Source organism: Erythranthe guttata, chromosome 12 (genome assembly GCF_056151865.1).
Source record: "Erythranthe guttata isolate IM_541 chromosome 12, IM_541, whole genome shotgun sequence".
Classification (NCBI taxonomy): Eukaryota; Viridiplantae; Streptophyta; class Magnoliopsida; order Lamiales; family Phrymaceae; genus Erythranthe; species Erythranthe guttata.
The window spans coordinates 15,850,885-15,878,387 of record NC_142544.1 but is presented as its reverse complement, the minus strand read 5'-3'; the positions used below and the strand labels follow the sequence as shown (position 1 = coordinate 15,878,387).

The following is a 27,503-nucleotide window of genomic DNA, read 5'->3' as shown; positions in this document are numbered from 1 at the left end:
TTTTATCCCAAACTAAGTGCACATCGAGTCATCGAATTATTTATTTAATTTTACATCTAATTATTATTTATTATTAATGAATAATGTTTACCTTTACAATTGACCTAGATTTCGTCATCAATCACAAATACCTGATTGGCCACAACAGTTTAACAAATATTCTTGAAATTTCTATCCTTTTTTTTGAAAATAAAATAAAATGAAGACCTTCCAAAATTGACTTAAAGAGTTGTAACTATTTGCTCATTTTTTAAGCATTACATAATGAGAGTATACATCTATCCAAAGACAATTTAGATTAAATAAATGCTAACAACATAATACACAGCTACGGCACATCTAGAAACTCAATCTCAAAATTAAGGCATGAATATAAGGGTAAATTGCGGAAAACCCCCTGAACTTAGGCCAAATTACGAAAAACATCCCCACCTGGACATAATTAATAAAATTTCCCCCGATATTTGTTTCCGTCTTACACCGACCCCCTTACAGTGTGATTTTTCCACGGAATCTTTTCGAGTCCAGGGAATATTTTCTGAAAAATGTCAATTATACCTCCCTGCAGACATGAAATTTCTTTTATGCTACTTTTTAAAGGTAAAAATTACTCTCAAAAGGGTAATGACGACAATACTAAAAAGTTGTGAATGAGTCATTTATAAGAAGAAAAAAGATTCCTTAACGGCCCCCCAGAGGGTAATTATTATCTCTCAAAAGTATATAAAAAAATGTCACTTCTGCAAGGGAATATTCACATTTTTTCCGGGAATATTCCCTGTAATAAAAATAAATCGTAAAAAATCACATCACAAGGGGTTGGTGTAATACTGGAACAAACATTGGGGAAATTCTAGTAACTACGAATAGCTGGACTGTTTTTCATAATTTAGCCTAAGTTCAAGCTTTTTTTTTTTTTTTTTTAATTTACCCTAAATATAAAAGAAGAAAAAAGAAAAAGAAAACTTTCATATTTAACAGAGTGGCACCAATCATTACATACTCTGCATACATCATCCATTTTATCTGTTTCATTTTCTTTTTTTCTTTTTCTTTTTTCTTCTCCAAATGGATGTCACAAAAAACTGCTTATGTAAGCAAACCCCCCTGAAACTGTTTACTCATGGCCCATATTTCATAAACACCCCTTTTCTCCTATAAATACCCTTTCTCTTCATGCATTGTCACCTTACCATCAACAAACAAAAAAAAAAAAAAAAAATAATAATAATAATAAATAAAAATCAAGTCTTTAACCAAATGATGCAATCAGAAATCCAAGAAATGAACTACTTTGCTCCTCAAAACCCCTCACCCTATCAACAAAACTTCAACTTCATCCAAAACAGCTCACCATCAATGCAGTACAACCGGTTCGTAGCAGCCAATTTACCGAATTACCCTCCGATTTCACTTCTCAACGAATTATGTCCCAACTCCAATTCGACGTCCGATGAAGCAGAGGACAATCAGGTAGGTTTGGTTGACGAGAGGAAGCAGAGGCGAATGATATCGAATAGGGAATCTGCGCGGAGATCGAGGATGCGCAAGCAGAGGCACCTGGACGAGCTGTGGGGCCAGGTTCTTCGTCTGAGGAACGAGAATCAAAATCTCGTTGAAAAGCTGAGCCATGTCTCGGAGAGCCACGGCAGAGTTGTCGAGGAGAATGCGAGGCTCAAGGAAGAAGCTTCCGATCTCCGACAAATGCTGATGGATGTACAGATCAGCAATTCTTACGCCGTATTGAGAGATTTCGAGGATCTTGAATCTTCGGAACAGTCCGTCGTTACTTCCAAGAACCTCTTCGACTGAGCGCTGCACGAACGAGCTTCTTTTTTTTTTTTTAACTAACTCGGAGTTGTCGAATTGCTTTCGTTTGTATCGCTACTTCCTTTCTTTTTTTGTTTAAGGGTTGATGCTAATGATGAAATGCTTTTTATCCTTGATCGAGCGGTGCGCAAAAAAAAAAAATTTAAAAAAAAAAAATCAAAACGGTGTATCACGAAACCGTGAAAAATTCAGTTCATCTTCGCCGCGTAACTATCCATCCAAAACCGAAGATGATGATGATGATGATGATGATGATAACCAATGAAAGAATCAATCATTACTTCGTTACGAAAATGGTCATTCCGATTACCCCACGACGACAAAATCGCCCACTACTAGTCACCCGGGAAGTAGGTCGGGATTAGAGAAAAACCAACAAAGCTTAATGCTTTCCGATCCGAATAAAAATCTTCTTGAAAAAAAAAAGAAAAGAAAAAAGATAGAGAGTGTATACAGTGAGTTGGGCTCCATATAACACATAGCTGCAACAACAACCAGAAGAACAGAACAGAACAGAAGGCGGAGTAGTGGTGGTGGGACAAAAAAAGTATTGGTGGAGATAGTGCCTTTTAATTCAACACCTACCATAACAAGCAAAACATCCCTAAAGGAAATCCACTACTTTTTTTTTTTTTTTGTTTTTTTTTTTACGAGTTCAGGACCACGGGGAGTTAGATGGTGCACCTGGTTGTTGACACTGGGTAAATCTGATTAAATAACTGCTCAGTAAAAACACGTACATAAAGGGGTGTGTGTGTGTAATTGATTATGTTTAGATTTATAGTTGAAATCTACCTGGTGTAAATAACCAGGTGCAGCGGTTAATTTTCCGGGACCACGTGTGCAATTGGATTTTATTCAATCCCACTCATTATTACTTGCCAATTCAAAACCAAACTATGATTCAGGTGTGTTTCCAGAATGTACTATTTCCGAGTGTGAATTTCCATGATTGCAACTCACTAGGAATGGCTTAAACCCTAATCAAATTGGTTGATACCCAATCCGGTGTTTGGCTACTGGATAAAATTTTGATAGTGGATGGGTTCTGAGAGATTGGATTGGGTACTGTTCAACATGGCAGCAACACCGGGAAAAAAAACAAAAAAAAACGTTTTTACTGGTTCGAGTCTCCACGAAACCCTAATTTGAATGGTTTTTGTACGAACTGCTTCGATTTGGCTGAAATGAGTTCGTTGCTGTCAGAATTCTGTGGCTGAAATACTGAGCCGACCTTCTGATCGGTGGCGGTGCTTATGAAGACGGAATAAGAAAACCGAGCGGTAGCAGCAGCGGCGCGGCCGGCAGCCGGTGGTGGTGGGCGGGTGGGTGAACAAGATATGAAACAGGGGAAAAGAGAGGATTTTTTTTTTTTTAAGGATAATAATATATTATAATTTTATTATAAAAAAAGAAAAAAAAAATTATAGAGAAAATTTTATTTTTTTAAGGGTAAATTACAACCACCCCTGAGGTATGGTAAAATTACAAAAAACCCCTCTGGTTTGGATAATTACAACTACCCCTCAACTATAAATCTTTTTACACGTCCACCCTTGCGATTTCAAATTTAGAGAAATCTTCGAGAGTATATGGAATATTATCACTTTTGTACCCGTTTTATGACTTTATCCCATTCAAACTCCACATTTTGAAGCAAGATAATCATAATATGTATTTTTTGACTTGTATATATCAGATTGTGGTGCATCATAAACTGTATTTTTACACAAAACGAGTACAAACTAGAGCATATTCCACGAAATCTAGATGATTATGTTGAATTTAACACCATAAAGGTGGAGGTGTAAGAAACAATCATAGTTGAGGGGGCTAGATGTAATTATTCAAACAATAGGAGTTTTTTCGTAAATTAACCATACCTCAGGGAGGTGGTTGTAATTTACCATTTTTTAATTACACATTGTACTTTTATTCCAAAAATAATTTACCAAATTAACAAAATAAGGAAATATATATATATATATATATATATATATATATATATATATATATATATATCATCATAGGTAGGGATGGCCATGGGGCGGGTTTGGGGCGGGTTTCGCATTCCGATCCCCGCACCCGCCCCGTTAACAAACCCGTTCAACCCGCACCCGCCCCGCCCCGCCAAAAAACCTGTAAAGCTGAAGAAAAAAGTAAAAAAAAAATTAATAAAAAAAAATAATAATTTTTTTTTTGAATAACCCTAATAAAAAAAATAATATATATATATATATATATATATATATATATATATATATATATATATATATATATATATATATATATATATATATATATATATATATATATATATACGGGGCGGGTATATACAAACCCGCACCCGCACCGAACCCGTTTTCGGGTGAAAAATTAGAACCCGTACCCGCCCCATTTATTTGCGGGGCGGGTACCCGCGGGTCGGGTAAAAATTGCCATCCCTAATCATAGGCCCAGAATCATCATTTTCTGTCAAATATAAGTCATCCAAAATCATTAACTTCTTGAGCTGGAGTGTCCGCCGGCCCGACCCTGCTGGAGGAGCAATCGTCCGTTTCGTTTCGAGGCAGTGTGGATTCGCAAAGATGAGTGTGAGGATATTGTCCGGAATGCGTGGGAAAGTTCTGCAGGTCTGAACCCAACGAAGGAAATTCTCAATAAACGGGAAGGTTGTCGGCTTGCCTTAATGTCGTGGAAGTCTAGTCTTGATCAGCCCAAGGTAGCAATGGCAAAGGTAAAACGGAAAATTCAAGAACTATCCACAGGGGTCCAAACGGCAGCAAATGTCGCCAAGCTGCGAGAACTCAGGAATGAGCTGGAACGTCTTTATGTTGATCATGATACCTACGTACACTGGAGGCAGCGCAGCAAGATTCAATGGATTCGGGAAGGGGACAAGAATACAAAATTTTTTCACGCTAAAGCCTCAGAAAGAAACCGTATTAACCAAGTTCATCGAATCCGAAATGAATTTGGTGAGTGGAAGGAGAAAAAGGAAGATATTCAGGAGATCATTACAAAATATTTTGCTCAACTATTCAAATCCGTAAATCCGGCCGAAGAAGAGATAGACGAGGTTCTGCAACACATTGAGTCTAGGGTTCCCGGAGAGGCAATTCACGAGATGTCCAAGCCATTTTCTGCATCTGAGGTAACGCAAGCTATCTCCCAAATGGGCCCCCTTAAATCCCCGGGACCAGATGGTCTTCCTGTTATATTCTTTTCTAGATATTGGCACATTCTTGGCTCTGATGTGATTTCATATGTTCTTGATTTTCTGAACCACAAAAGACTCCCGTCTGAGCTTAATTCTACATTTATCGTCCTAATTCCAAAGATTAAAAAGCCGGAAAAAATGACAGATTATCGGCCTATTAGTCTTTGTAATGTTATCTATAAGTTAGGCTCCAAAATTCTGGCCAATCGGCTTAAACCTGTGCTGGATAATATTATTGGACCTACTCAATCTGCTTTTGTCCCTAGGCGCCTTATCACCGATAACGTCCTAGTTGCCTATGAAATTAATCATTTTATTAGGTCGAACTCTAATCGTAAGTCTAATTACATGGCTATTAAACTTGACATTAGTAAGGCGTACGATCGGATTGAATGGAGTTTTCTTCGAAAAATTCTTTGTCGCTTTGGCCTTCCTCACGAGTTTGTTGATCTTGTTATGATGTGTGTCTCTTCTGTTTCCTTTTCTTTCTTGTTTAATGGATCGCAGTTTGGGGCATTGCAACTTTCACGGGGTCTTCGCCAAGGCGATCCTCTTTCTCCATATCTATTCATTTGTTGTGCAGAGGCTCTTATTGCAATGATTCGGGGTGCTTGTGATCGTGGTGACTTACAGGGAGTTAGAGTGGCCCCATCGGCTCCAACGGTGACAAATCTTTGTTTTGCGGATGATACTTTTGTCTTCTGCCATGCTTCGGATACTAATGCGAACACTCTAAAAAATATCTTACTAAAATACGCCCGGACCTCAGGACAAGAGATCAACCTTCAAAAGTCTACGATGAGCTTCTGCCCCTCGACTAGCCCAGAGAGAAAACAAGTGATTCACCACATTCTTGGATTCCAGATAGTAGATCGGCATGAGAAATATTTGGGGATGCCAGTGACTATGGGAACTACGAGGAAGGAAATATTTTGTTTTTTAAGGGATCGAGTTTGGAACAAAATCAAGGGTTGGAGTGCTAAATTTTTATCGAAGGCGGGGAATGAAGTGTTGATCAAAGCAGTACTCCAAGCCATTCCTTCATATATCATGAGTTGCTTCATGCTTCCAAAGGGTATTATTTATGAAATGGAGGCAGCGATTAGACGCTATTGGTGGGGCAGCAATGGCGGACGCGGGCTAGCTTGGATCTCATGGAATGAGATGTGCAAAGCCAAAGAAGATGGTGGTTTCGGTTTCAGAGACTTGCAGCGGTTCAATATGGCGTTACTTGCGAAACAAGCTTGGCGGATTTTGACCCAACCTAGCCTGTTGCTCTCACAGATACTACAGGCACGATACTTCCCTAATGGCGACCTATTTACGGCGGACCTTGGTCATAGGCCGTCAGCGACGTGGAGGAGTCTTTGGTTAGCTAGAGCAGCCTTACAGTTGGGCCTTCGAAGGAGGATTGGAGATGGAGCAACCACATCCATATGGGCGGACCCTTGGCTCGCAGATGATGGGTGCCGGAATATTCTTACAAAGCGTCCAACCTTCTCCTCTTTCCCGAACAAGGTCGCCGATCTCATTGACCCGATGACTCGAACATGGGATGTCAGCTTACTTGATACATGGTTTTGGCCAATCGATAAAGAACGCATCTTGGCAGTTCCATTAGGCAATTCTTGGGTTGAAGATAGGTGGATGTGGAGATGGTCAAATAATGGATGTTTCTCGGTGAAATCGTGCTACCATAACTAAGTCTCCAATAGTGTCAACATGCAGCCCAGTCGGTTGAGGGATAGGGAATCGACAAGTGGGACCACTGGGCTAAATTGGAAACTTTTGTGGAATTTATCGATCCCTCCGAAGATAAGGATTTTTATTTGGCGCTTCTGCTGGGATGTCTTGCCGACCAAGGCTGCTCTTTTCCGTCGGAAAATTACTACTGACCCATATTGTCCTAGATGTGGGGTTGGAATTGAAACGAGTTTACACTCGATTATTTTCTGTCGGAGAGTGGTCGAGCTCTGGAAGCAGCCTCCACTCAGGTTAACGAACTTTACCGGAATCGTATCGGTGTGGGGCTGGATTAAATTTCTGCACCAGCAACTTGACATGACAACTCTCCCATTGGCGGTGACAGTGATGTGGAAGCTCTGGCAATGGCGGAATGATGAGTTGCATGGTGAACCTGAATCTCCTTTAAGTGAGATTGTACAGTGGTGTTCGAGCTATCTTTTGACGTACCAGCAAGGGCAGATTAAAGTTCCTCCAATGAAGACACCTATGCATCCGGCGAATTGGAATCCTCCGAAACCGGGAATTGTGAAAATTAACTTTGATGCGGCTTTCCCCACGAGCAAAAGCTACTATGTCACAGCCAACGTTGCTAGGGACCATCGAGGAAGATGCCTATGGTGGAGTGTGAATCGGATTACCGAGAGACCAAGAGTGATTGACGGAGAGGCGCATGCAGCCCTGCATGCTCTTTCAAAGGCAAAGGAAATGGGGTATGGATCTATAATGCTGGAAGGTGACAACTTACGAGTGATCAACACCCTTCGGGATAATCTATCGTCCGATTCTTCTTATGGTGCTTTAATTGAAGAAAGTCTTATTATTTCTAGAGAATTTGATCTTTGTACTTTTACTTTTGGAGTTTTTAGCAAGCGGCACCCCTGTGATAAGTCTAATTGCCGGAAAAACCCCTGTGTTAAAAGTATTAGCATTTACCCCCCTATGAAATATAGTCAAAGCCATGAAACCCCCTAGTCCATGATCGTGCAATACACTCGCCAATTATGTGAGTGGGAGTGTGATTTTCAGCTTGAAAAGACTTAAACACCCTTTAAATCAGAAATTTAAAAAATTATAGAATGACCCCAATATTTTTGTAACCAAAATGAAATTTTCAAAAGTTTCAATTTAGTCCCTGCTATTTTCAATAAAGCCCTCTCTCCCATTGAAATCAAAAAACACGTAGTAACACACAAATTCACACACTTCCACTTTAATTTCTCTATCCTAGGTTTCTTAATTTATCCAGTATCTCCACCGGCTGCGCAGCTCCCTCGCCCGCCTCCACCGCATCCTCGCCGTTGTCCATCGCTCCTCCCATCCCTTCTCCTTCCACCCCTCTTACGACCACGCAACCGTCCACCGCCTCTTCCTCATTCTGTTTGACGAGCTCTTACCCTCCCCCCCCCCCCCCCCCCCCCCCCCCGCCCTCACCAACCACGTCGCGGAGCTAGGGCTGATTTTTTCGAAAAAGCGAATTCTTCCCACTTTTTTTCTTTCTTTTCATTTTCTGGTTTTGTAGCTGAAAAGGGACGGGGGATTTACAAAGAAGAAAACTCAGCGCCATTGATAACATCTGGGTCATCCGCCGCCGTCGGATTCGTCGTTTCTCTTTGATGTTGACCGTGTTTTAGAGCCGAGTAAGACTAATAAGCGAAAGTTTCTGCATCACCAGTGGGAATAGCAGGTGGTGTTGAGGAAGAAGATGAATTGCAGACCCTTTCTCTCATTATTTTATTTTTCTTTTTCTTTTCTTGTTTTTTTTATACAAATAAAATTATATTTTACCTATAGTATTTTAATTAGGGTAGTTTAGTCATTTCACCAAAGTCAATAGCAAAATATGATAAAAGGGGCCGTAGACTAAATAAAACTCATCATAGGGAGGGTCAATGCTAATTTTTTTAACATAAGGACTTTTCCGACAATTAGACTTTTCACAGAGGGCTCTATGCAATTAACTCTTTACTTTTGTAAAGCGTTCGGGGAATCTTCTTGCCCACGCTATTGCGAAGAACTATGGGTCTGGTTGTTCTGAAGGTCATACTTTGCCTTTGGATTTGGCTAATATAGCCTAATAATATTCATTACGTTTTTTCAAAAAAAAAAAAAATCATTAACTATTTAATTTGTTCAAGCATGCGGGTCGAAACTGGAACAAAATTTCCGATTTCCGTCGTTTCTGATCCGAATTTTTTCAATTGGAACAATATTTTTCAATTTGAAATTCGAAATTATTTGGATCGAAATTGGAATATATATGAGATTCCGGTTTCCAATCCGATTAATGTTCTGTAAATAATTTCACGATTTTTTTATGAATATTACTATTAAAATCCCAATATTATTATGTATTTTATATTTAACGTGACCAAAAATAAAAAAATTCCACATTCCGCCGATTTCGATCCTAAATTTTCCGATTTTGGAACAAGTTTTTTTGTTCCAATTTCCTAAATTCCAAATTCCAATTATTTTTTGAACGGAACTTGAACTAGTTTTCCTGGCTCCGAAAAAAATCGGATATTTTCCAAATGGATTAATTCCGATCCGATTCGTCCGATTACACCCATATTGAAACATGATAATTACAATAATATTATTTTTTAAATGAATTACAACAATATTAATTTGATCACCTTTTAATTAGATTTCTGAACAAGGCCAAAAGCCCAAGAAGATAATTCTCTTTTCTTGCTCAAGTGTCTCTTATCCTTCCAAGAAAACTGTAGAACACCCTTTTTAAGGCTCAAACTATTTCAAGAATTTCAATTAACTAAATAAAAAAATACAAACTGTTTAATTTTGTCTGTCTGAAATAATGGGATGTTCTTTCAAACCATTACCTGCAAATGCATTTTCCAACCAATCACTGCCCACTACATTTATCAAGAAACCTTCAAATTCCATGTTGAATGCAAAACCTGTTGCCAAAGAACTCTATTTCAACCATGATGGTTCTACTACCATTAAACTTCTGGTAATAAATCTTGCATTTTTTTCCTTTTTTTTTCCAACCATTTTAATGGAAGTTTCTGAATAAAAATCCAATCTTTAACTGATTTTTGGCATTTTATTTTATTTATTTTTAATTCTTTTTTTCACCATTTTAATGGAAGTTTCTGAATAAAAATCCAATCTTTAACTGATTTTGGCATTTTATTTTATTTATTTTTAATTCCCTTTTTTCACGATTTTAATGGAAGTTTCTGAATAAAAATCCAATCTTTAACTGATTTTGGCATTTTACTTTATTTATTTTTAATTCCTTTTTTCACCATTTTAATGGAAGTTTCTGAATAAAAATCCAATCTTTAACTGATTTTTGGCATTTTATTTTGTTTATTTTTAATTCCTTTTTTCACCATTTTAATGGAAGTTTCTGAATAAAAATCCAATCTTTAACTGATTTTTGGCATTTTATTTTGTTTATTTTTAATTCCCTTTTTCACCATTTTAATGGAAGTTTCTATATAAAAATCCAATCTTTAACTGATTTTGGCATTGTATTTTATTTATTTTTTAAATTCAGGCAGGGGTCAACAAGGTGGCAGACCTAATTGGGGTGACAATGGGTCCAAAGGGAAGAAATGTGGTCTTGCAGAACAAATATGGACCTCCCAAAATAGTCAACGATGGCGAAACTGTTCTCAAACAGGTTCTACCGTTTTCTTTTCTTTTCTTTTATTTATTTATTTATTTTTATTTTATTTTTGTAAGTGTTGGTTAGGCAATTTGAAATTGGTGAAAGTTCCGGTGACATTATAAAACCGACTTCATCGTAATGTATCTCGATATCGAATGAGAAATTGGATGAAAAAAATAATCTGGTAGTGATTAAGTCCTGCAAATTTTAAGATTCGAATTTATCGAGTTTGTTATGATTACTAGTAAAGATTGAGCTGGATGACCCCTTGGAGAATGTTGGAGTGAAATTGGTTAGGCAAGCTGGTGCTAAAACAAATGATCTTGCTGGTGACGGTTGCACCACGTCTATAGTTCTTGCCCGTGGCCTTATCGCCGAGGGCGTAAAGGTCATTTCGGCAGGTTTGAACCCGATTCAGGTCTCGCGAGGGATTGATAAAACAGCTGCAGCTCTTGTTTCTGAGCTCAAACTCATGTCCAGAGAGGTATTGTATTACACCACAATTGTTCGTTCTTCGTCTTTTCGTCGTTCTTGAAAAAAATAATAGTAAGAAGAAAAATATATATGATCAGGTTGAGGACCATGAGCTGGCGGATGTTGCTGCAGTTAGCGCTGGAAACGATTACACTATCGGAAATATGATTTCTGAAGCCATTCGACAAGTGGGGAGGAGGGGTTTTGTAACGATCGAGAAAGGGAATTACGCTGAAAGTAATCTTGAAATAGTCAAAGGAATGAAGTTCGACCGAGGGTTCTTGTCTCAGTATTTCGTCACCGATCGAAAGAAGATGATAGTTGAATTTCATGACTGCAAAGTATGGAGGTTTCATTCTTGGTTTTCGTTTTCGTACGGTTTTTCTTGTTTTCATGAATGCTGTGAAAATAATCTTCGATCGTCTGAATTTGCAGTTATTACTAGTGGACAAGAAAATCACAGATCCGAGGGATTTTTTGAAGATTTTGGACAACGCGGTGAAAGAACAGTACCCGGTAGTTATAATAGCCGAAGGGATTGAAGAGGAAGCACTTGCTCCGGTAATTAGGAACAAACTTAGAGGAGTGCTTAAAGCAGCCGCCGTTAAAGCAGCCTCGTTCGGCGAACGCAAGAGCCACTATTTGGACGACATTGCTGTCTTGACCGGAGGTATTAAATAACATTAAATTTAAGGTTCTTACGTACGTGTAAGAAAAAATAAATACCATTTTAGTACTTTTTTCATGCGAGTGTTTTTTTATTTGCTTATCTTAGGAACTGTGATCAGGGAAGAAATGGGGTACACTCTCGAAAATGCACACAAAGATATGTTGGGGTCCGCTTCGAAAGTCGTGATAACTAAGGATTCGACGTTGATTGTGACGGATGGAAGCAACGACGAGGCTGTTAAGGCGCGAGTTTCTCAGATTCAAGGGCTTGTTGAGGTATTCTTGAAAATTAAAAAAAAGTTTAGAAATTAAAATCGGACGACAAAAAAACGACAGAAAAGGGAAAACGACTAAGCATTTATATATCCTTTTACAGAATACTGAAGAAAAATTTCAAAAGAATATATTGAACGAGAGAGTAGCCAGGTTATTGGGCGGTGTAGCGATTCTTCAGGTAATATTGAATGAAAGAGTATTGAGTTATAAGTAATAATTTCTTTAACCAATCGTTTTTCGACAGGTGGGAGCACAAACGGTCGTCGAGTTAAAGGATAAACAATTAAAAGTAGAAGATGCACTAAATGCTACAAAGGTATAGCTCGTTTTCTTGATCACCGCTTGTAAAGTTAAAGTACCATTTTATTTATTTATTTATTTTATTTATTTTTAATAACAGGCGGCAATCGAAGAAGGAGTAGTAGTAGGTGGGGGGTGTTGCCTACTAAGGCTTTCGACGAAGATTGCTAGTATCAGAGAAAATTTGGACAATGAAGAACAAAAAGTAATCCTCCCTCTTATATTATATATTGTGTCGGTAATTAAGTACTCGATCGATATTGCGGTGATCTGATGATAAGTGCTTCTGCAGATCGGAGCAGACATTTTGAAACGAGCTTTGTCTTATCCTGCAAGACAGATTGCGAAGAATGCCGGTGTCAACGGGAGCACTGTTATTCAGAAGGTCTCTTCATATCTGTGCAGTGTGCTTTATTTTATTTTATTTTCAATTATTTCAGGAAGAAAAAAAATGTAATTTCGTTACATGCAGATTCTATTATCGGACGACGTAAACTACGGGTATAATGCTGCAAAAGACAGATACGAGGATTTAATGGCTGCTGGAATAATCGACCCTACAAAGGTAACATCAGAAAAAAAAAAAAAAAAAACATGTTTATTGTGTTAGAAGATATATAGTTCATGGCGACGATTTTTGTTTATTTTATTTTATTTATTTATAAATGAAAACAGGTTGTGAGATGTTGTTTGGAGCATGCAGCATCGGTAGCGAAGACGTTTTTGACAGCCGATGCAGTTGTTGTCGAAATTAAGGAACCGGTGAAAGCGAGACCGAATTTGATGGGAGAGAGAAAACCAATGCCAATCTCTGGTAATTAATTAATTAATTCATCTTGATATTCAATTGCAAATATATAATATTAGAATAAAATTATATTTCAATCCGACTATATATATATACAGGTATCGGACCACCACGTGGCCTACTATAGCCGATGAACGAATATCGTACGTAATCCCACGAAACGGCTTAATTCACTCTCTCGTGCAAAAGGAGGGCAAGAAACACAAAAGAGAACTTATCAGCATTTTTGCAGCATAGTGTAATTTAGACTGCTTAATATATATATGCATGTATGAATTATATAATATTTGTAATTTCGAGCAATCTTTTAGTGTTACCTTAATAAAATAAGTAAATAAGGAAGCTGTTAGATTGCTTGTCATTTATTAAGCATGAAAGAAGTGTAATAAGCATCAACTTGCAGTGAATCATGGAATGCACATCCCAAGGAGACTGATAATGACATATATGCCCCTATGCGTGGATGAACATTAATCTATGCTTACTTCTTGTTGGGTTGCAATGCTTTAGCCGATTTTGAAAAACAAATGAGATTGAAATTGATTTTTTTGTGGGTTTTCGTTGGTTTCCCAAATCGGTTATCCAGACCGATTTTGTACACGAAAATCGACATCACAATGCCGATTTTTGTTTACCAAATCGGCGACACAACGCCGACTTTACAAGTCAAAATCGGCGTTGTAACGCCGATTTTTTTTTTTTTTTTTTTTTATGATTTATGTTTTTTATTTGGTTTTGAATTTCATTAAGGGTAAATTAGTATTTTTATGTTGGAGGTCTTGAACTAATAAAAAAATGGGCTTGCATATATCTGCCGCCTATAAATAATTATAGAAAAAAATAAAAATTAAATTATGGTTTCGTGAACTATGTTTTCTCCTTATCTTGATTTTATTTTTATTTTTTTGTTTTTTTAATAATTGTGAATTAACAATAAATTTTTTTTGTTTTTTGAAATAGAATTAATAATAATAATCGGGCACGGCTTTTGGTTGGACCGCCGCAGATATGCGCAGCGTGTGTGTCAGCTGCCTGAATATGTGTCAACCTTCCCAAGACGATGATGCGTCTCTATTTTCTGTATATATACACACACATACATACATACACGATTATGCAAAATTACCGTCCAATTAGGGTTTTAGGTCAAACGAATAAATCTGAATAAAATTAGGGCTGAGTAGGAAGAACCAGAGATGGCGATGATTATGATGGGGTTGAGCGTGCAGTGCGTGTTGGATTTCATGGTGGCGGGTTTCTCGCTAATGGTCGGGCTCGGAATATTCGCTTTCATCGCTTCAATCCTCTGCTCTGCTGCTTTCTTCCAGAACGCCAAGGAGGTGCCTTGAATTTGATTCATTTTCCTGTGAGTATTATTATTAATTTGTTTTAATTTTTTGTTTTATTGGTTTTCGGTGGATCTGAATTGAAAGGGGAACGAATCCGATAAATTCATGTCGATTTTGGTCTGTGAAAATGCTGATTGATTGTATTATGCAGCATAGATGCTTCATTTGGGGGTTTTGTTTATCTGAGTATTTAATTTGAAAAAGATGAAACTTTTGTAGCTGTAAAAAATTGGATCAAAGTAAAAATATGCCGTAGATACATATGTTTGGGTGAATCGAATGAGTAAGTGATTGAATTATACTTTCTTCGACGTGCCTTGGCCTTCGTCGTTACAAATTTCTCGTTTTCGACCATCTTTGAAGATTTGTTGTAATGTTAGAAAAACATCTATGTTATTTGTAGGCCGTTTCCGTTTGTGCTTCGTAGTTTTGGTTAATAACATCGTGGGATATGGATTGCAATAGCTAAATAAACACGCATATTATAGTAGTTTTCGTATCGAAATATTTGTAGCAATATTGCATATTTGTTAGAGGCGAATAGTCGAAATCTCTCACTCCTTTGCTGTGTAGAGTGTAGTATATGATAATTACTCTTCTTCAACTCGTAAGTCGTAAGCATACATGCTTGCCCGTAGTATCGTTGGCAATTGTGAAAGCTGTGTCAAATTAACGAGAGTATTACAGTCAGTATTCGACTCAACTATTTTTCGTTATTTATGAAAATATTTTATGTTGTTCAGGCATGGCCGTTTCAGTATTAGAGGCTAATGATTCCTTGTTGTCTTTTTGCAGGCGAAAATGCTGTCCTGGCTAATATTACCGTACGTGTTTGGTCTTCGAAAATGGTTATCATTTTCAGAATTCCAAACACTAAAATGGTCTGAGTAGGGATAATAAGTGTTGTACTTCATTTTGATGTTGTTTTGAGATTGTTTGACTGTAACATCTTTTACCCCTTTTCTTTTATTACAAATACATAGGAATTATCAACTTTCTTGAATTCAGAGTAAATTGAAGTATATGCTTAAGTCGATAAGTCTCGACTTTTCTTCATAAATTGCTGAATTCGAAAAACTTATTTCGAATCGGAATACCAGGTGTAATCGAGTAGTAAAGATGGAAGCAACACAAATATTCTCGACTTTTTCGGGTAAAATTCATTTTCCGTACTATATCTAGTGAAATTCATCGCGTTGTAAAGCGGTTACGTAAGGTTCGTTTGAGTTCGATTCTATAAAGCAGAATCGAGTTTGAACTTTGAACACATATATTAATTATAATTCGAATAGGTATTAAATAAATAAATAGAACCTGAAAAATTATTGGTTTGGTTCCTTTAAATTTGTAATTAAGGCAAACAATAATAATACAATTTAATCAAAAATATAATAATTATTTTTTCTTTTTCTGCTTCCTGGAGTAAACCATGCCTCTAATACCATCCGGATCCGAAACAAAACCCAACGGCCTATAAAAGCCCAGAACTCGGGGCTCCGAATACAAAGCGATATTATTAATCCCTTTCTCTAACAGCTGGGTGACCAATCGTTCCATCACAGCCTTCCCGAGGCCAATCCCCTGGTAATTGGGGTCCACCACCACATCCCATATTATCGCGTTGAACACGCCGTCGCCCGTCGCCCTAGCAAACGCCACCGGCCTGCTCGTTTTCGAGGACTCCACCCACAGCAGCGCGTCTGTGTGCTCCAGAGCTATTCGGATCTTTTCCGGGTCGCGCCGGGGGAACCCGACCGCTGCGAAGACGGAGTTCAGGTGGTCGAGGTTTAGGTTCTCGACGGTGCGGTGGAAGGTGAAGCCGCGTGAGGAGAGGGACTCTTCGGAGATTGAGAAGCTGGCCGCGGCGGAGACGGCGGCGCTGCGGCGGTGGGTGGGCTTTTTCAGGGGTAGCGGAGTGATTGGGATCGGATTATGAAGCAGCATTTTGTTTGTTTTATTTCTTTATTTCTATTTTTTAATTTTTGAAAATTTTGTTATTTATGTATATTTAATATGGATAAAATCAGATGGATAAATAGTGGATATTATTCAGATTTGTAACTTGTGGTTTTCCAAGTAGCCATGTTTCTCTCTTTTTCTTTTTCTTTTTCTGTATGTGTACAGTAATTTAGTGCTAATTCGTATTTAAAATAGGGCAAATTGCAAATAACACCATGTAAATTTCTAATTTTCGCACTTTAACCCTCAAAATTTTTAAAAGTGAATGTCCCCTCAAAATGTTATTTTTGTTTCACATTGTAGCGGTAGCAAAATTCCGACAGACTATTCGTCGCAATTGAGCATTTTCGTTGCTCGTTGCCCATATAAGTATCAGTTTTGTTGCACTTTACCCGGTTAAAAACACTATTTTTTTACACAATTGCCACTTGAAAATATTATTTTGTTCGCACAATGCTCTTAAAAAAATTGGCTTATGGAGCAAAGTGCAACCAAAATAATATATCAAATTCATTTTTTGAATTTTTAAGGGGCTCTTAGATTATTTTTACTAGTAATTCTGTAAACAATATAATTTAATAAAATACTAGTATTAAATTATTAATCGTTAGTTTTTGCATATGGTTCAGATGCAATTTAATTCGAAGTTATTCTCTCTAGTGAATCACTGTTTCCGGGTTCACCAAATGGGCCCTGGGTCGAGTTGGGCTCATAAGCCCATTGATTCTCTTTTGTTAGAGAATCATTTTCAAGACGGGATAGTAAACGAGCTCAGCTGCCTCAACAAAAACTCGAACTCGAATTTGAGCGTTTTTAAGTTGTTCGTGAAACTCACGAGCAGGCTCGTCAATCTTCCTTTTATTTCTTTTCTTTTACTATTTTTTATCTAAATAATATAATATATTATAATAATAATAATATAGAAATATATATAATCACTGTTCATTATTTATTTTATGATTTTTTTTATAATATCAATATCTTTTTCAACAACAACAACAATAATAATAATAATAATAATAATAATAATAATAATAATAATAATAATAATAATAATAATAATAATAATAATAATAATAATAATAATAATAATAATAATAATAATAATAATAATAAAATAATGAAAAAAAATGGGATTAATGAGGAAGTGCCAATTTCAAGATTATCATAAGTAATCCCAACAGCATAGTAGTACATAACTAAAAAACACAATCATCCTCCATGAAAAATATATATATATATATATATATATATATAATACAATTAATTAAAACAGATTCTTCAATAACACACCTGAAGAATTAACCACATTTATATATATATATATATATATATATATATATATATATATATATATATATATATATGGTGGAACTGGAACAGTAGTAGGTAGGTAGTTACCTTTTATTCCATCTTCGACCAGCACTGTAAATATCTGGCGGCGGCGGCTTACGATCTTCCGACGATGCTGCATCATCACCATCATCATCATCATCATCATCAATCCGTTTATTATTACCATGCTGTAATTTCATCTTCTTCTTCTTCTCACCACCATCATGTAATTTCTTCATCTGAACCTTCTTCTCACTACTCTCGCGTAACTTCCAGCTTTCATTCTTGTTCAAAACCTGCCCTAATAAACCATATTGATAATCACTTGGTCGGCCAGACGAAGCATCGGACCTCATCGAGTCGTCACTTTCCACGTCATCACCTCCTCCTTTCTTCCCGGCGCCGCCTTCATCGTAGTAGTCGCTGCTGCTGCTCTGTGTTTCCGGCGAAGAAGCTATGTACATAGTCCACCCTGACTCGCTGCTGCTACAACCTGAATCCATTAATTACTTTTTTATTTTTGTTTTTATTTTTCAGTATATGTATAAAAAAGGAAAAATATTTTTAGTGTGTGTCTATATATAAATTGATGATATAAGTAAGCGTTGAGGTAGAGAAATGAATATTAGCTAGCTCGTATTTATTATTTTTGCTGCTGTCAGGTTTAATAAATATATATGATAAAGCTGTAATTGAAAATTAAATGGCAGATGAAAAAAGGGGGGAGGGGGGCCCCACAGAAGAAATGTGAAAGAATGTGGTAAGTTGAATTGAGATTGTATATATAGAGCTGCAATTCAGGTATTATTATTAATTTATTACAAACTTCTTTTAATTACTACTGTCTACATATATAGCTTTAAATTCTCTCTGTCTTGTCACCAGTCCTTTCATGTGAATTCTTGCAACTCTTCTTTTTTGTTTTCTTCCTCTTTTTTTTTCTCCTCATTAACTACTTAATCATAATGTCATTACCCATCTTTTATATATATATATATATATATATATATATATATATCATTTGAATCTTATAAATAAGTGGAATATTCTTCAATTTGTACCTGTTTTACTTCATTCAAGCTCCATATTTTAAAATCAGATGATCATCAAATGTGTCTCTGGCTTGTAAAAATCAGGTTGTGGTGCATCAGTATACTGCATTTTTTGCACAAAATGAGTACAAATTAAAGAAAATAATCCCACATAATCTAGAAGATTATATTTGGGTGCATGATTGTAATTACCCAAACATAAAAGATTTTATCGTAATTTAATATAAAATAAAGTTGTAAGAAAAAATTTACCTACTACATAAAAATAATTAACAATACTCCATATGTTCATTAATAAGTTCTCTTGTTTACATTTACACAGGTATTAAGAATATCAATAAATACAACTTGAATTTACGAAAAAATACATAAAAAAAAAACACTAAAATAACCTTTATTATTTACTTAAAATTGAACTAATAAGGGTAAAATAGGAAGAAAAAAAAACATGCAGTATTGGAACTCTAAAGTGAAAGATAATATGGAATAAAAATGTTGCTATAACGTGACGATTATTGTAAAAATGGAGGGAGTAGTAATAATATAACAAAACAAAAACAAAAACAAATACTGCATCATGATCGATCGAGTAGTCTATGATGAACGAACGAACGTGCGGCTCCGCAATAATTTGTTGGAAGTTAGCCTGTTAGCAAAGAGGGATTGTTTAAAAAAATTCCATTGTTGATAGAAAATGTTGCCTCAAAAAGGAATAGATGTGTTTTATGATTTTATATCTTGCCTTGTTGTTATTCAGCCATATGGTTCCCTACATGCAAGCTTCTATAAAGTTCAGTCTTAATCCAGGCCTTTGGATTATTATCATGTGTTTGGATTATGGGACAAGAGTACCCCTCCTCTCTGCATACATTGTTGCCTGATAATGTAATTGTTATTGAATTGTCTTATCATTTCATTTTCTGACTAAGTAATTGGGCTCCATCTTGAAAGACAGTTCTTGGATTTATTTTACCTTGTTGAATCAATGGGACAAACATTCCCTTAGCTGTGGGGATTCGATTTTGGAAACACATTTTGTTGCCTTGCTTATATACTTATGTTGTTTTCTGGTCGTTTTTCGAACACGTTCACGTGCAACTGTGCTACGTACGTACCCCTTCGTGTGATATATATATAATGTCGGAGAAAAAACAATTTAATTTGAATTATGAGTAGTTTTAAATTGATATTCCATCTTTATTATTATTATTATTATTATTATTATTATTATTATTATTATTATTATTATTATTATTATTATTATTATTATATAGTTTGAAAATATCTTTTATTTTTCTTCTACGGTTCTTTAATATCTCCCATTTCACAAATATCATGTTTTTAATTTATACAAGTAAATGTGAAAAAACCCAATTACAATTTCCTCTGCATAAATAAATTGTATCGTAAATTTCGTTTCAATTTTATTGATATCGTTCCCACTCCAAACATTTTTCTGTACGAATTTATCAAATGTCAGAACACAAAATTGTAGTCCTTTGGAGTTGGTTTTTTCAATCCAACTTGAATCAGTTAGATTAGATGGCGGATGAGAGCAATATGCATGTGAATAATCATTGGCTACAACTTTAATATATTTCTGTTTTTTTAAGTTTGGGTGGTAACCCACCCCTCCCTCAAACTTAAAGTGGGTGATAGACCAACTTGAGGTTGTTAACTAGTCACGATGACCTCCCGTATGGTGAGGCTTGGTGAAAATATCCACAAATTGATCATTTGAAGAAACTTAGAGTTTTAGAGCACCTTAAATAATTTAAGAACATATAAAAAGAGTTTTAGGGTGCATTTGGATGGAGGGATTTGGGGGAGGGATTTCAAATCCATAATAACAAATCCCTCGGACTTGTTTGGATTGAGGGATTTGGAGATGGATTTCAAATCCCCACCCCTCCTTTTTAGTTGTTTTTGGAGCAATAGTGATGGATTTCAAATGACTTCAAAATTGGAGTCATTTCAAATCCATTCTCCAAATCAAATCCCTCCCCAAATCCCTCCATCCAAATGGACCCTTAGAGCACCTTAAATAATTTATGAAGCACTTTGTACTATCACAATAAAGAGGAGTAAGAGAGAATATTGATACTCCCAAAATCCTTGAGAAACCATCTAAGCCAAACGAACTCGGAAATTGTATCAGCGAGAACACAATATTCTGCTTCAGTGCTAGATCGAGACACAAATGTTTTTTTCTTAGTTCTCCAAGAGATTAAAGATGCGCCGAGATGAAAATAATAACCAATCATGGATCCGCGATCAGTGAGATCTCATGCCCAGTCACCATCGAAGAATGCACAAAGAATCAAAAGTGACTCAGTAGAGTAAAAATGACCCAAACCTAATCCCAACATTATGGGCTACGCCCAAACAATAAGAAAGAAAGATCGGTGAAGGCCCATGAAAGCCCAATTTATAAAAGTAGGCCCAAGTGATGGGCTCAATCCCCCTATGAAGCTAATCACAAAAAATAAACACACCCCTTAATCTTCATAATTAAATGTACTTAACGAATTACTCTCTTGATATATTGTTTAATATTTTCTTGTAACTTTTGACTTCAACGGCTAATTTGAGTGTGTTAGGTACTTGTCGGGATCAAATTAGTGCCATAATCATTTTTTTACGACGCAGTAATTCCTACATTAATTTTTCGTAATTAGCCATTCACAAAAAAGTGGTGAACCATGAACGCATCCATAGATAATAGGGGTTTTATAGATGTTAGATACGGTGAAATATATCGAGTAATTATGCACCACCAATCTGCACATAATGATGTAAAATCACCCGATATTTGTTACAAGATGCAGCATGTTGTAGAAAAATGATATAATGCCCTTTCCAATATTAGTGCACCCATTATATCTTCATACATCTTATTTTGCCACGTGGCAGTTATTTTTAGGGTTGCTTTATTTTTTTCGACAACCATTTGTTTTCGGATATATAAATAGGGAAAATTACGGCCACCCCCTTGTTGTATGGCATCACGAAAAAACCCTCTTATTTGGGTAATTACAGCTACTCCTCCTTTTAAATATTTTTGCATAAAATTTATGTAATTCGGTTATTTACCGAACCAAATCGTATACTCAGTTCGGTAAACGGTATAAAATGTTGGCGTACCGGAATTTCGGTTCGGTTTTACTGATTTAACATTCCTAAATTTACCTCTGGAGGGTTTTTTTTTTTTTTTAAAGATAATACATGATTAAGATAGAATTTATAATTACCCAAATATGAGGAGAGTTACTTTTTTTTTTTTTTTTTTTATTGGCAAAGCCAATTTTTGGGGGTTCAACATTTGTCTAATATTGTGATTTAAGCATTTTTGAGAATCTACTTAATTTGAAGATATTTTATTTGTAATTAATTCTAAATTCAACAAGTATCTCGGATCATTAATCAATAATCATACATGCTATGTAGACAAGTCCAAACTTTTATTCCAAGTCAATGGGAAGAAAAAATACCAGGTCAGATTCTCCGACTAATCAATGCCATTTTCTTGGCATACAGTAAAGCTTCAATCTTTATCGCCACAAACTAAAATAAGAAAGAAAATCTAACACGGGCTTCTTTTTTATTTATTTTTTTAAAAGTCATAAATTGATTTGAATCCGAATTCTTTTTCAAAGTGCAGTCAGTGTACTAAAATAAGGAAGTAAAAGATAGATAGCAGCAGCGCCAGCATATATACAGTACTGCAAACAAAATTGCTGTTAAAAGTTTAAAAAAGAAAAAAAAAGAAAAAAATTGAAGTGTTGAATGATGAATTGGATGAGTAGTTTTGTTGAAGAAGTGTTGGGTTATTCATTGGATTGGGAAGAAGAATCGCACCCACGTTTAAAAGATTTCGTTGTTTTCCCTGTTTTTGTCCTCTTTTTCCCTACCCTCAGATTCTTCCTCGACAGATTTCTCTTTGAGGTACTATATATATATATATATATATATATATATATATATATATATATATATATATATATGGTGTCTCTCTAATTTATTTGTTTCTCCTTTGTGTTTATCATGGAAAATTGGATTGACCCCTTGTTGCTGGTTGTATCATTTAATATTAATATCTCCAATATTTTCAAGAATGTTAGGGGGTCATTTTTTTTTTTAGTTAATTGTGTAAAAATCGATCAATTCGCATAGGCAGCGCGAGAATTTTTATTAGACGAATTAATTGAGTAAATGTATTAGCACTGAAAAGGAGAAATCTTGGAAACATGACGATACCATGTCGGAATTCTTGAATACAAATTTCGTTCATGTTAGATATATGTTAGGGAAAAAAAAAAAAAAAAAACTAACAAAAGTACTTTTGACAAGAAAGTTATACGTTTAGCACATTAGACTATAGTTTATGATTATTCGAAGTAAGCTATTCTTTGTGTTTGAAGTATTCTTCTGGAGGCAGAAAATTCGTCGTTGAAAAACATTATAAGGGTTTTCATAATTTAGATTTATGCCATAGTTTATATCACTGCTAAACTTGGATATCCCGTTTCAAATTTGTGCCCATCATCGAGTTTGATCGAAAACTGCAACATTGGACCAATATAAATAGTTTTCTTTTCTTCAAAGGACATGTCTAGAATTTATAATGCTACATGGATCTTTTTTTCTAAATGATCTAGATTGGATATTTAATATTCATGTTGCAGAAAATCGGCAGACGATTAATATTTGGAAAAGAAATGCAAGTGGTGAAAAACGAGACCGCGGAGCGAAAAAAGAAGATAGAAAAATTCAAGGAGTCAGCATGGAAATGCATATATTTTCTCTCAGCCGAGTTTTTCGCACTCGCTGTAACCTATAATGAGCCTTGGTTCACTAAGACTAGATACTTTTGGGAAGGGCCCGAAAATCAGGCCTGGCCCGATCAAAAATATAAGTAAGCTTCCCTACTCTTCTTTCTTTTCTTTTTTTTCTTAATGTATGTGCAAGAAAATCATTTTTTTTTTAATCGATTTTTTTTATTTATTGGCCAGGTTAAAACTGAAGGGCCTATATATGTATACCGGTGGATTCTACACGTACTCGATATTCGCGTTGCTATTTTGGGAAACGAAACGCTCCGATTTCGGAGTTTCTATGGGCCATCATGTTGCATCGTCCCTTCTTATCGTGTTATCGTATATATTCAGGTATTAAATCAGCTTAAATAACTATTATATATAATATCTTTCTATGAACCACGAAAAAATGTTGGAATTAATAATTTATATCTTGCAGGTTTGCTCGTGTGGGTTCGGTTGTATTAGCTGTACACGATGCTACCGACGTGTTTCTTGAAGTAGGAAAAATGTCCAAGTACAGTGGGGCCGAAGCAATCGCCAGCTGCTCGTTTATTCTTTTCGTTTTCTTCTTCACTCTTCTTCGTCTCGTTTACTACCCTTTCTGGATTTTGTGGAGCACAAGGTTAATTCTTGAAATCATTTGACTTTTTTTTTTTTTTTTTAATTTATAATTTATATTCTTGAAATATTATTGTTGATATTGATTTAAATTGTGGCAGTTATGAAGTTATAGAGTACTTGGATAAAGAGAAGCACAAATTGGATGGACCATTGTATTACTACATATTCAATTCACTTCTCTACTCTTTGCTTGTTCTTCATATCTACTGGTGGGTGTTGATGCTTCGAATGCTGGCCAATCAAATCCGAGCTGGCGGACAGGTCAGCGACGATGTTCGATCCGGTATGTAATCCTGATTTTTCATTTTATTATTTATTAAGTGTTTTTTCAAAATTTAATTTTGATGTTTTTTCGAAATTTAATTTTTTGCAGATTCTGAAGATGAAGATTTGCATGAAGATTGACCGAGTACCTGCGAAATGTTATAATTCATGAGTATTGGTTGGGATGTTATAAACGTCGTTTAAGTTTTAATAATAGCATTTCGATTTTAAAGATGATTTTGACCATTTTGGAGTTTGAATTTAGCAAAACTCAAGATACGGAATTTGTAGTTCTTTGAGCTAGATTACTAATCCAGTTTGAATGACCAAGAATGGAGGTCAGACGAGAAAGATATGAATGGATCAATGAACATTATCTACGACTCTGATGTTTTGAGTTATCTAAAGTTCAACATGTATTAATTCTTGCATAACTTTGTCATCTAAAATTCAATCTAGCTAATTCAAATGGATTTGAAAGCTTACTCAAAGGGCTACAGTTTCAGTGTTTTACATTTTGCTAAAATCAGACTGGAAAAGGGTCAAAATCACGTTACAAGTCAAAACAGTATTAGTAAAATTGAAAAGACATTTAACATTTCATATTCCGATTCGTTGCGAGGTATTTTGGAGGAAGAGTTTGGATAAACAAATAAATTAAATGTTTACTTGTATTTTGAGATGAAAAATATCTTATTACATTGTAACTATATAGTAAAAGAAAAATTGGTTTATGTTTTAAAAAATTGAATGAAAAGAAAAACAAGTTTCATAAAATGAGATATTCAAAACTAAAATGAAAAAAAGAAAAAGCAGATCTTGTTTGGTCAATTTTAAATCTTGCCCCAAAAGTTATGTTCGCTTAAATCTTTCTCCTTTCATTTTACAATTTTCACCTTCTCTGTTTCTTCTTCTTCACCGAGCCGCCAAACGCTTCCGCCGTCAGCTACCGTGCAGTCTCACCGCCGCCGTCGCTTCAATTAGGTTTTTCACTGCATCCTCTTTCGTTAATATTTTATTCGTTTTTTTTTTCCTTCAATTGTATGCCTGTTGATTTCCCCTTTTCTTTTTCTTTTTTCCATACTCTTGTTGCTTTATTGATGAAATTACTGGAGAAAAATCGCTTAATTTTGTGCTTAGCTACAGAGAATTAATGGTCCGCATTTTCGTTATTCTCTGATTTGGTTAAAAGGCTCATTTTATTCTGGAGAAATATACCTCAAAAAATCAAGTTTTGAGGCAAAATGTTTTGCCCTAATCTCTTTCCTTTTAGTTATAGCTTAATTATTGTGTTCTGTTGACAAAGCCTTATTTATAAAAAAAAAAATTAAAAATAATGGGATGAATCTTGGTTCACAGGTTCAGTACTAAAGATTTATATAACTTTATGAGAAAAAAATGGATTACTGTAGATTCTTTTAAGTTGGTGGCGAATGGCACCCGTCAATGTGGTCGAATGCTCTAATTTTTGCTTGTAATATTTTTTTTCCTTCGGAATTTGCAACGACAATCATAAACGAAAAGAATTTTTTTAGTTGTGTATCGGCTTATTGAAAATTAGTAATTGGATTTGAAAATATGCTCGTAGCAGATAGTGAGTGTACAATTTACAGGAAGCTTGTAATTGAGTGTACAATGCAGCGTCGCAAATTTTCACTTAATTCTTGAGAACATCTTGATACTAATTTGCAGTTTCTTAGCAACTAATATATGACTTTGTCGAGACAATTTTTTAGATGTTTTATGACCTCTTGAACCACAATTAAGTCGCGTGTAATGCTTGCATGTATTTCTTCTAGCTTGCTTCTCAATTCCTTTGTACTTCAATTTATAATTAGTAATTGATTGGTTCTCTATAATTATTTTTTGTCCTAATAGATATTGATACTCTGTTACACGAAATTTCAGGTTATAATAGAACTCGAACAGAAGAGATGGATGATGTAATAACAGACTTACCACCACCATCAAGATTCTTGTTGGAAGACCTGAACAACTTCACTCCTCCGCCACCTCACCTCCCATCTCCATTCCTCGTATTTTCATCTCCCAATTCCAACAAAATTTTCCGCCCCTCAATTCTTATAATCGCCTTATCTTCCCCATCTCTTCACTTCTTACACCACTTATCCCCAAAAACCCTAATCGGGACAATCATTCTCCCAGAAATCCCTCTCTCTGGAAACGCCATTGAACCCTCGCTCAAAAACAAATCATGCAACATATACACCCTCGACAAAAATGCTGACGAAACCATCATGATTGCCTTGGTCCAATTTTCCGTCACTTCAGACAGAGCCCATGCAGTGTCGAAGCTTCTGATTGGTGGAAAGATAAACCCTCAGAGGGTTTTGATTCTTGATTCGGTTGAAAGACGTAACTTTCGCGGGAAGCTTTCTTCTGACGAGGCAATTGCCTTCAAGCTGGTGACATCATCAGAAAGAGGAAATTTGACAGCTGGAGGTTCGTCGGTGGTTAAAGGGTTGGATTATTATCCTTCGGGCAGTGTGGTGGATGGATTGGGTGCTGCTTTACTGAGTCGGTGTGAGCTGAAGAAGACTAAGGGGACTCTTTGCGTTTCTTGGCCTGATTTAGGTGTTCCCGTTATGAATCTGGTTAAGTCTCTGCTGGTTAAGGATGTCTTAACTGGGGTTAGTTACAGTGATGATGGGGATTACGAGGCTGAGTACTTGAAATTGAGCCGCAGAAAGGATCGTGTCGACTCTGATCTCTACACATGATTGATCTTTCTGGAATTGTCGACTATTACCCTTTTATGTCAGAAATTAGAATCGGCTGAGTTGTAATCTTTTACGGATTTAACTATCTTATTACATGAATTTTTGTATGAACCATGGTCCAGAAATCTTTCTTATGAAGTTATATCAAGGAATTTAGCAGAGGGGTCAATCTGCATATGACACATTGTTTCCTTTTTAAGTATATGTAAGAGCAACGTGCGTTGATCTCTGTCTTGTTCGATAAGTTATTACAGGTGTTTCGTTTTTTCTTTTTCTTTACGAATTGTTGCGTTTACTAGTTCAGCTTTGATCATTCATCCAACGGTTTAACTCTTTATTGTTATCAAGCAGTTGAGAAAGAAATGCTTTGCATATCATAAGTCAATAATAGTTCTA

The 27,503-nt window shown here is 35.7% G+C and overlaps 8 protein-coding genes across 8 annotated transcripts; 6 read left to right on the top strand and 2 right to left on the bottom strand.

The window, feature by feature from the left end:
* Positions 1-1,174: 1,174 nt before the first annotated feature.
* BZIP (basic leucine-zipper 8) lies at positions 1,175-1,948 on the top strand. The gene has a single exon (XM_012992084.2). It carries the CDS (start codon positions 1,177-1,179, stop codon positions 1,810-1,812), a length of 636 nt encoding a protein of 211 aa, XP_012847538.2. The 5' UTR covers positions 1,175-1,176; the 3' UTR covers positions 1,813-1,948.
* Positions 1,949-6,772: 4,824 nt separating this feature from the next.
* LOC148766581 (uncharacterized) lies at positions 6,773-7,768 on the top strand. Its single transcript, XM_088827344.1, has one exon. The coding sequence runs from the start codon at positions 6,773-6,775 to the stop codon at positions 7,766-7,768; it is 996 nt and encodes a 331-aa protein (XP_088683470.1).
* Positions 7,769-9,449: 1,681 nt separating this feature from the next.
* CPN60BETA4 (TCP-1/cpn60 chaperonin family protein) lies at positions 9,450-13,315 on the top strand. The gene is made up of 13 exons (XM_012992261.2): positions 9,450-9,773; positions 10,326-10,451; positions 10,690-10,923; positions 11,012-11,254; positions 11,349-11,583; positions 11,689-11,858; positions 11,959-12,036; positions 12,103-12,174; positions 12,259-12,363; positions 12,451-12,543; positions 12,631-12,723; positions 12,834-12,972; positions 13,065-13,315. Exons 1-13 carry the CDS (start codon positions 9,615-9,617, stop codon positions 13,091-13,093), a joined length of 1,776 nt encoding a protein of 591 aa, XP_012847715.2. The 5' UTR covers positions 9,450-9,614; the 3' UTR covers positions 13,094-13,315.
* Positions 13,316-14,053: 738 nt separating this feature from the next.
* On the top strand, positions 14,054-15,253 carry LOC105967674 (chaperonin 60 subunit beta). The gene is made up of 2 exons (XM_088826673.1): positions 14,054-14,332; positions 15,111-15,253. The coding sequence occupies exon 1, from the start codon at positions 14,163-14,165 to the stop codon at positions 14,313-14,315; it is 153 nt and encodes a 50-aa protein (XP_088682799.1). The 5' UTR covers positions 14,054-14,162; the 3' UTR covers positions 14,316-14,332; positions 15,111-15,253.
* A 314-nt stretch (positions 15,254-15,567) lies between these two features.
* Positions 15,568-16,291, bottom strand: LOC105967673 (Acyl-CoA N-acyltransferases (NAT) superfamily protein). Its single transcript, XM_012992290.2, has one exon. The coding sequence runs from the start codon at positions 16,257-16,259 to the stop codon at positions 15,711-15,713; it is 549 nt and encodes a 182-aa protein (XP_012847744.2). The 5' UTR covers positions 16,260-16,291; the 3' UTR covers positions 15,568-15,710.
* Positions 16,292-17,648: 1,357 nt separating this feature from the next.
* LOC148766580 (uncharacterized) lies at positions 17,649-18,138 on the bottom strand. The gene has a single exon (XM_088826910.1). The coding sequence runs from the start codon at positions 18,110-18,112 to the stop codon at positions 17,672-17,674; it is 441 nt and encodes a 146-aa protein (XP_088683036.1). The 5' UTR covers positions 18,113-18,138; the 3' UTR covers positions 17,649-17,671.
* A 4,051-nt stretch (positions 18,139-22,189) lies between these two features.
* Positions 22,190-24,595, top strand: LOC105967492 (ASC1-like protein). Its single transcript, XM_088826508.1, has 6 exons — positions 22,190-22,606; positions 23,347-23,576; positions 23,674-23,829; positions 23,918-24,103; positions 24,201-24,385; positions 24,476-24,595. Exons 1-6 carry the CDS (start codon positions 22,448-22,450, stop codon positions 24,505-24,507), a joined length of 948 nt encoding a protein of 315 aa, XP_088682634.1. The 5' UTR covers positions 22,190-22,447; the 3' UTR covers positions 24,508-24,595.
* Positions 24,596-25,069: 474 nt separating this feature from the next.
* On the top strand, positions 25,070-27,289 carry LOC105967468 (trigger factor). The gene is made up of 2 exons (XM_012992066.2): positions 25,070-25,350; positions 26,275-27,289. Exon 2 carries the CDS (start codon positions 26,301-26,303, stop codon positions 27,105-27,107), a length of 807 nt encoding a protein of 268 aa, XP_012847520.2. The 5' UTR covers positions 25,070-25,350; positions 26,275-26,300; the 3' UTR covers positions 27,108-27,289.
* The last annotated feature ends 214 nt before the right edge of the window (positions 27,290-27,503 follow it).

What these genes read in the sequence shown, in the direction of transcription:
- BZIP (XM_012992084.2), top strand. Translation starts at nt 1,177, where the DNA reads ATGCATTGTCACCTTACCATCAACAAACAAAAAAAAAAAAAAAAAATA.
- LOC148766581 (XM_088827344.1), top strand. Translation starts at nt 6,773, where the DNA reads ATGCAGCCCAGTCGGTTGAGGGATAGGGAATCGACAAGTGGGACCACT.
- CPN60BETA4 (XM_012992261.2), top strand. Translation starts at nt 9,615, where the DNA reads ATGGGATGTTCTTTCAAACCATTACCTGCAAATGCATTTTCCAACCAA. An exon ending in TCAAACTCATGTCCAGAGAG is followed by an intron (nt 10,924 to 11,011) that starts GTATTGTATTAC and finishes ATATATGATCAG; the next exon opens with GTTGAGGACCATGAGCTGGC. An exon ending in TGGACAATGAAGAACAAAAA is followed by an intron (nt 12,364 to 12,450) that starts GTAATCCTCCCT and finishes GTGCTTCTGCAG; the next exon opens with ATCGGAGCAGACATTTTGAA.
- LOC105967674 (XM_088826673.1), top strand. Translation starts at nt 14,163, where the DNA reads ATGGCGATGATTATGATGGGGTTGAGCGTGCAGTGCGTGTTGGATTTC.
- LOC105967673 (XM_012992290.2), bottom strand. Translation starts at nt 16,259, where the DNA reads ATGCTGCTTCATAATCCGATCCCAATCACTCCGCTACCCCTGAAAAAG.
- LOC148766580 (XM_088826910.1), bottom strand. Translation starts at nt 18,112, where the DNA reads ATGGATTCAGGTTGTAGCAGCAGCGAGTCAGGGTGGACTATGTACATA.
- LOC105967492 (XM_088826508.1), top strand. Translation starts at nt 22,448, where the DNA reads ATGATGAATTGGATGAGTAGTTTTGTTGAAGAAGTGTTGGGTTATTCA. An exon ending in TGGCCCGATCAAAAATATAA is followed by an intron (nt 23,577 to 23,673) that starts GTAAGCTTCCCT and finishes TTTATTGGCCAG; the next exon opens with GTTAAAACTGAAGGGCCTAT. An exon ending in GTGTTATCGTATATATTCAG is followed by an intron (nt 23,830 to 23,917) that starts GTATTAAATCAG and finishes TATATCTTGCAG; the next exon opens with GTTTGCTCGTGTGGGTTCGG.
- LOC105967468 (XM_012992066.2), top strand. Translation starts at nt 26,301, where the DNA reads ATGGATGATGTAATAACAGACTTACCACCACCATCAAGATTCTTGTTG.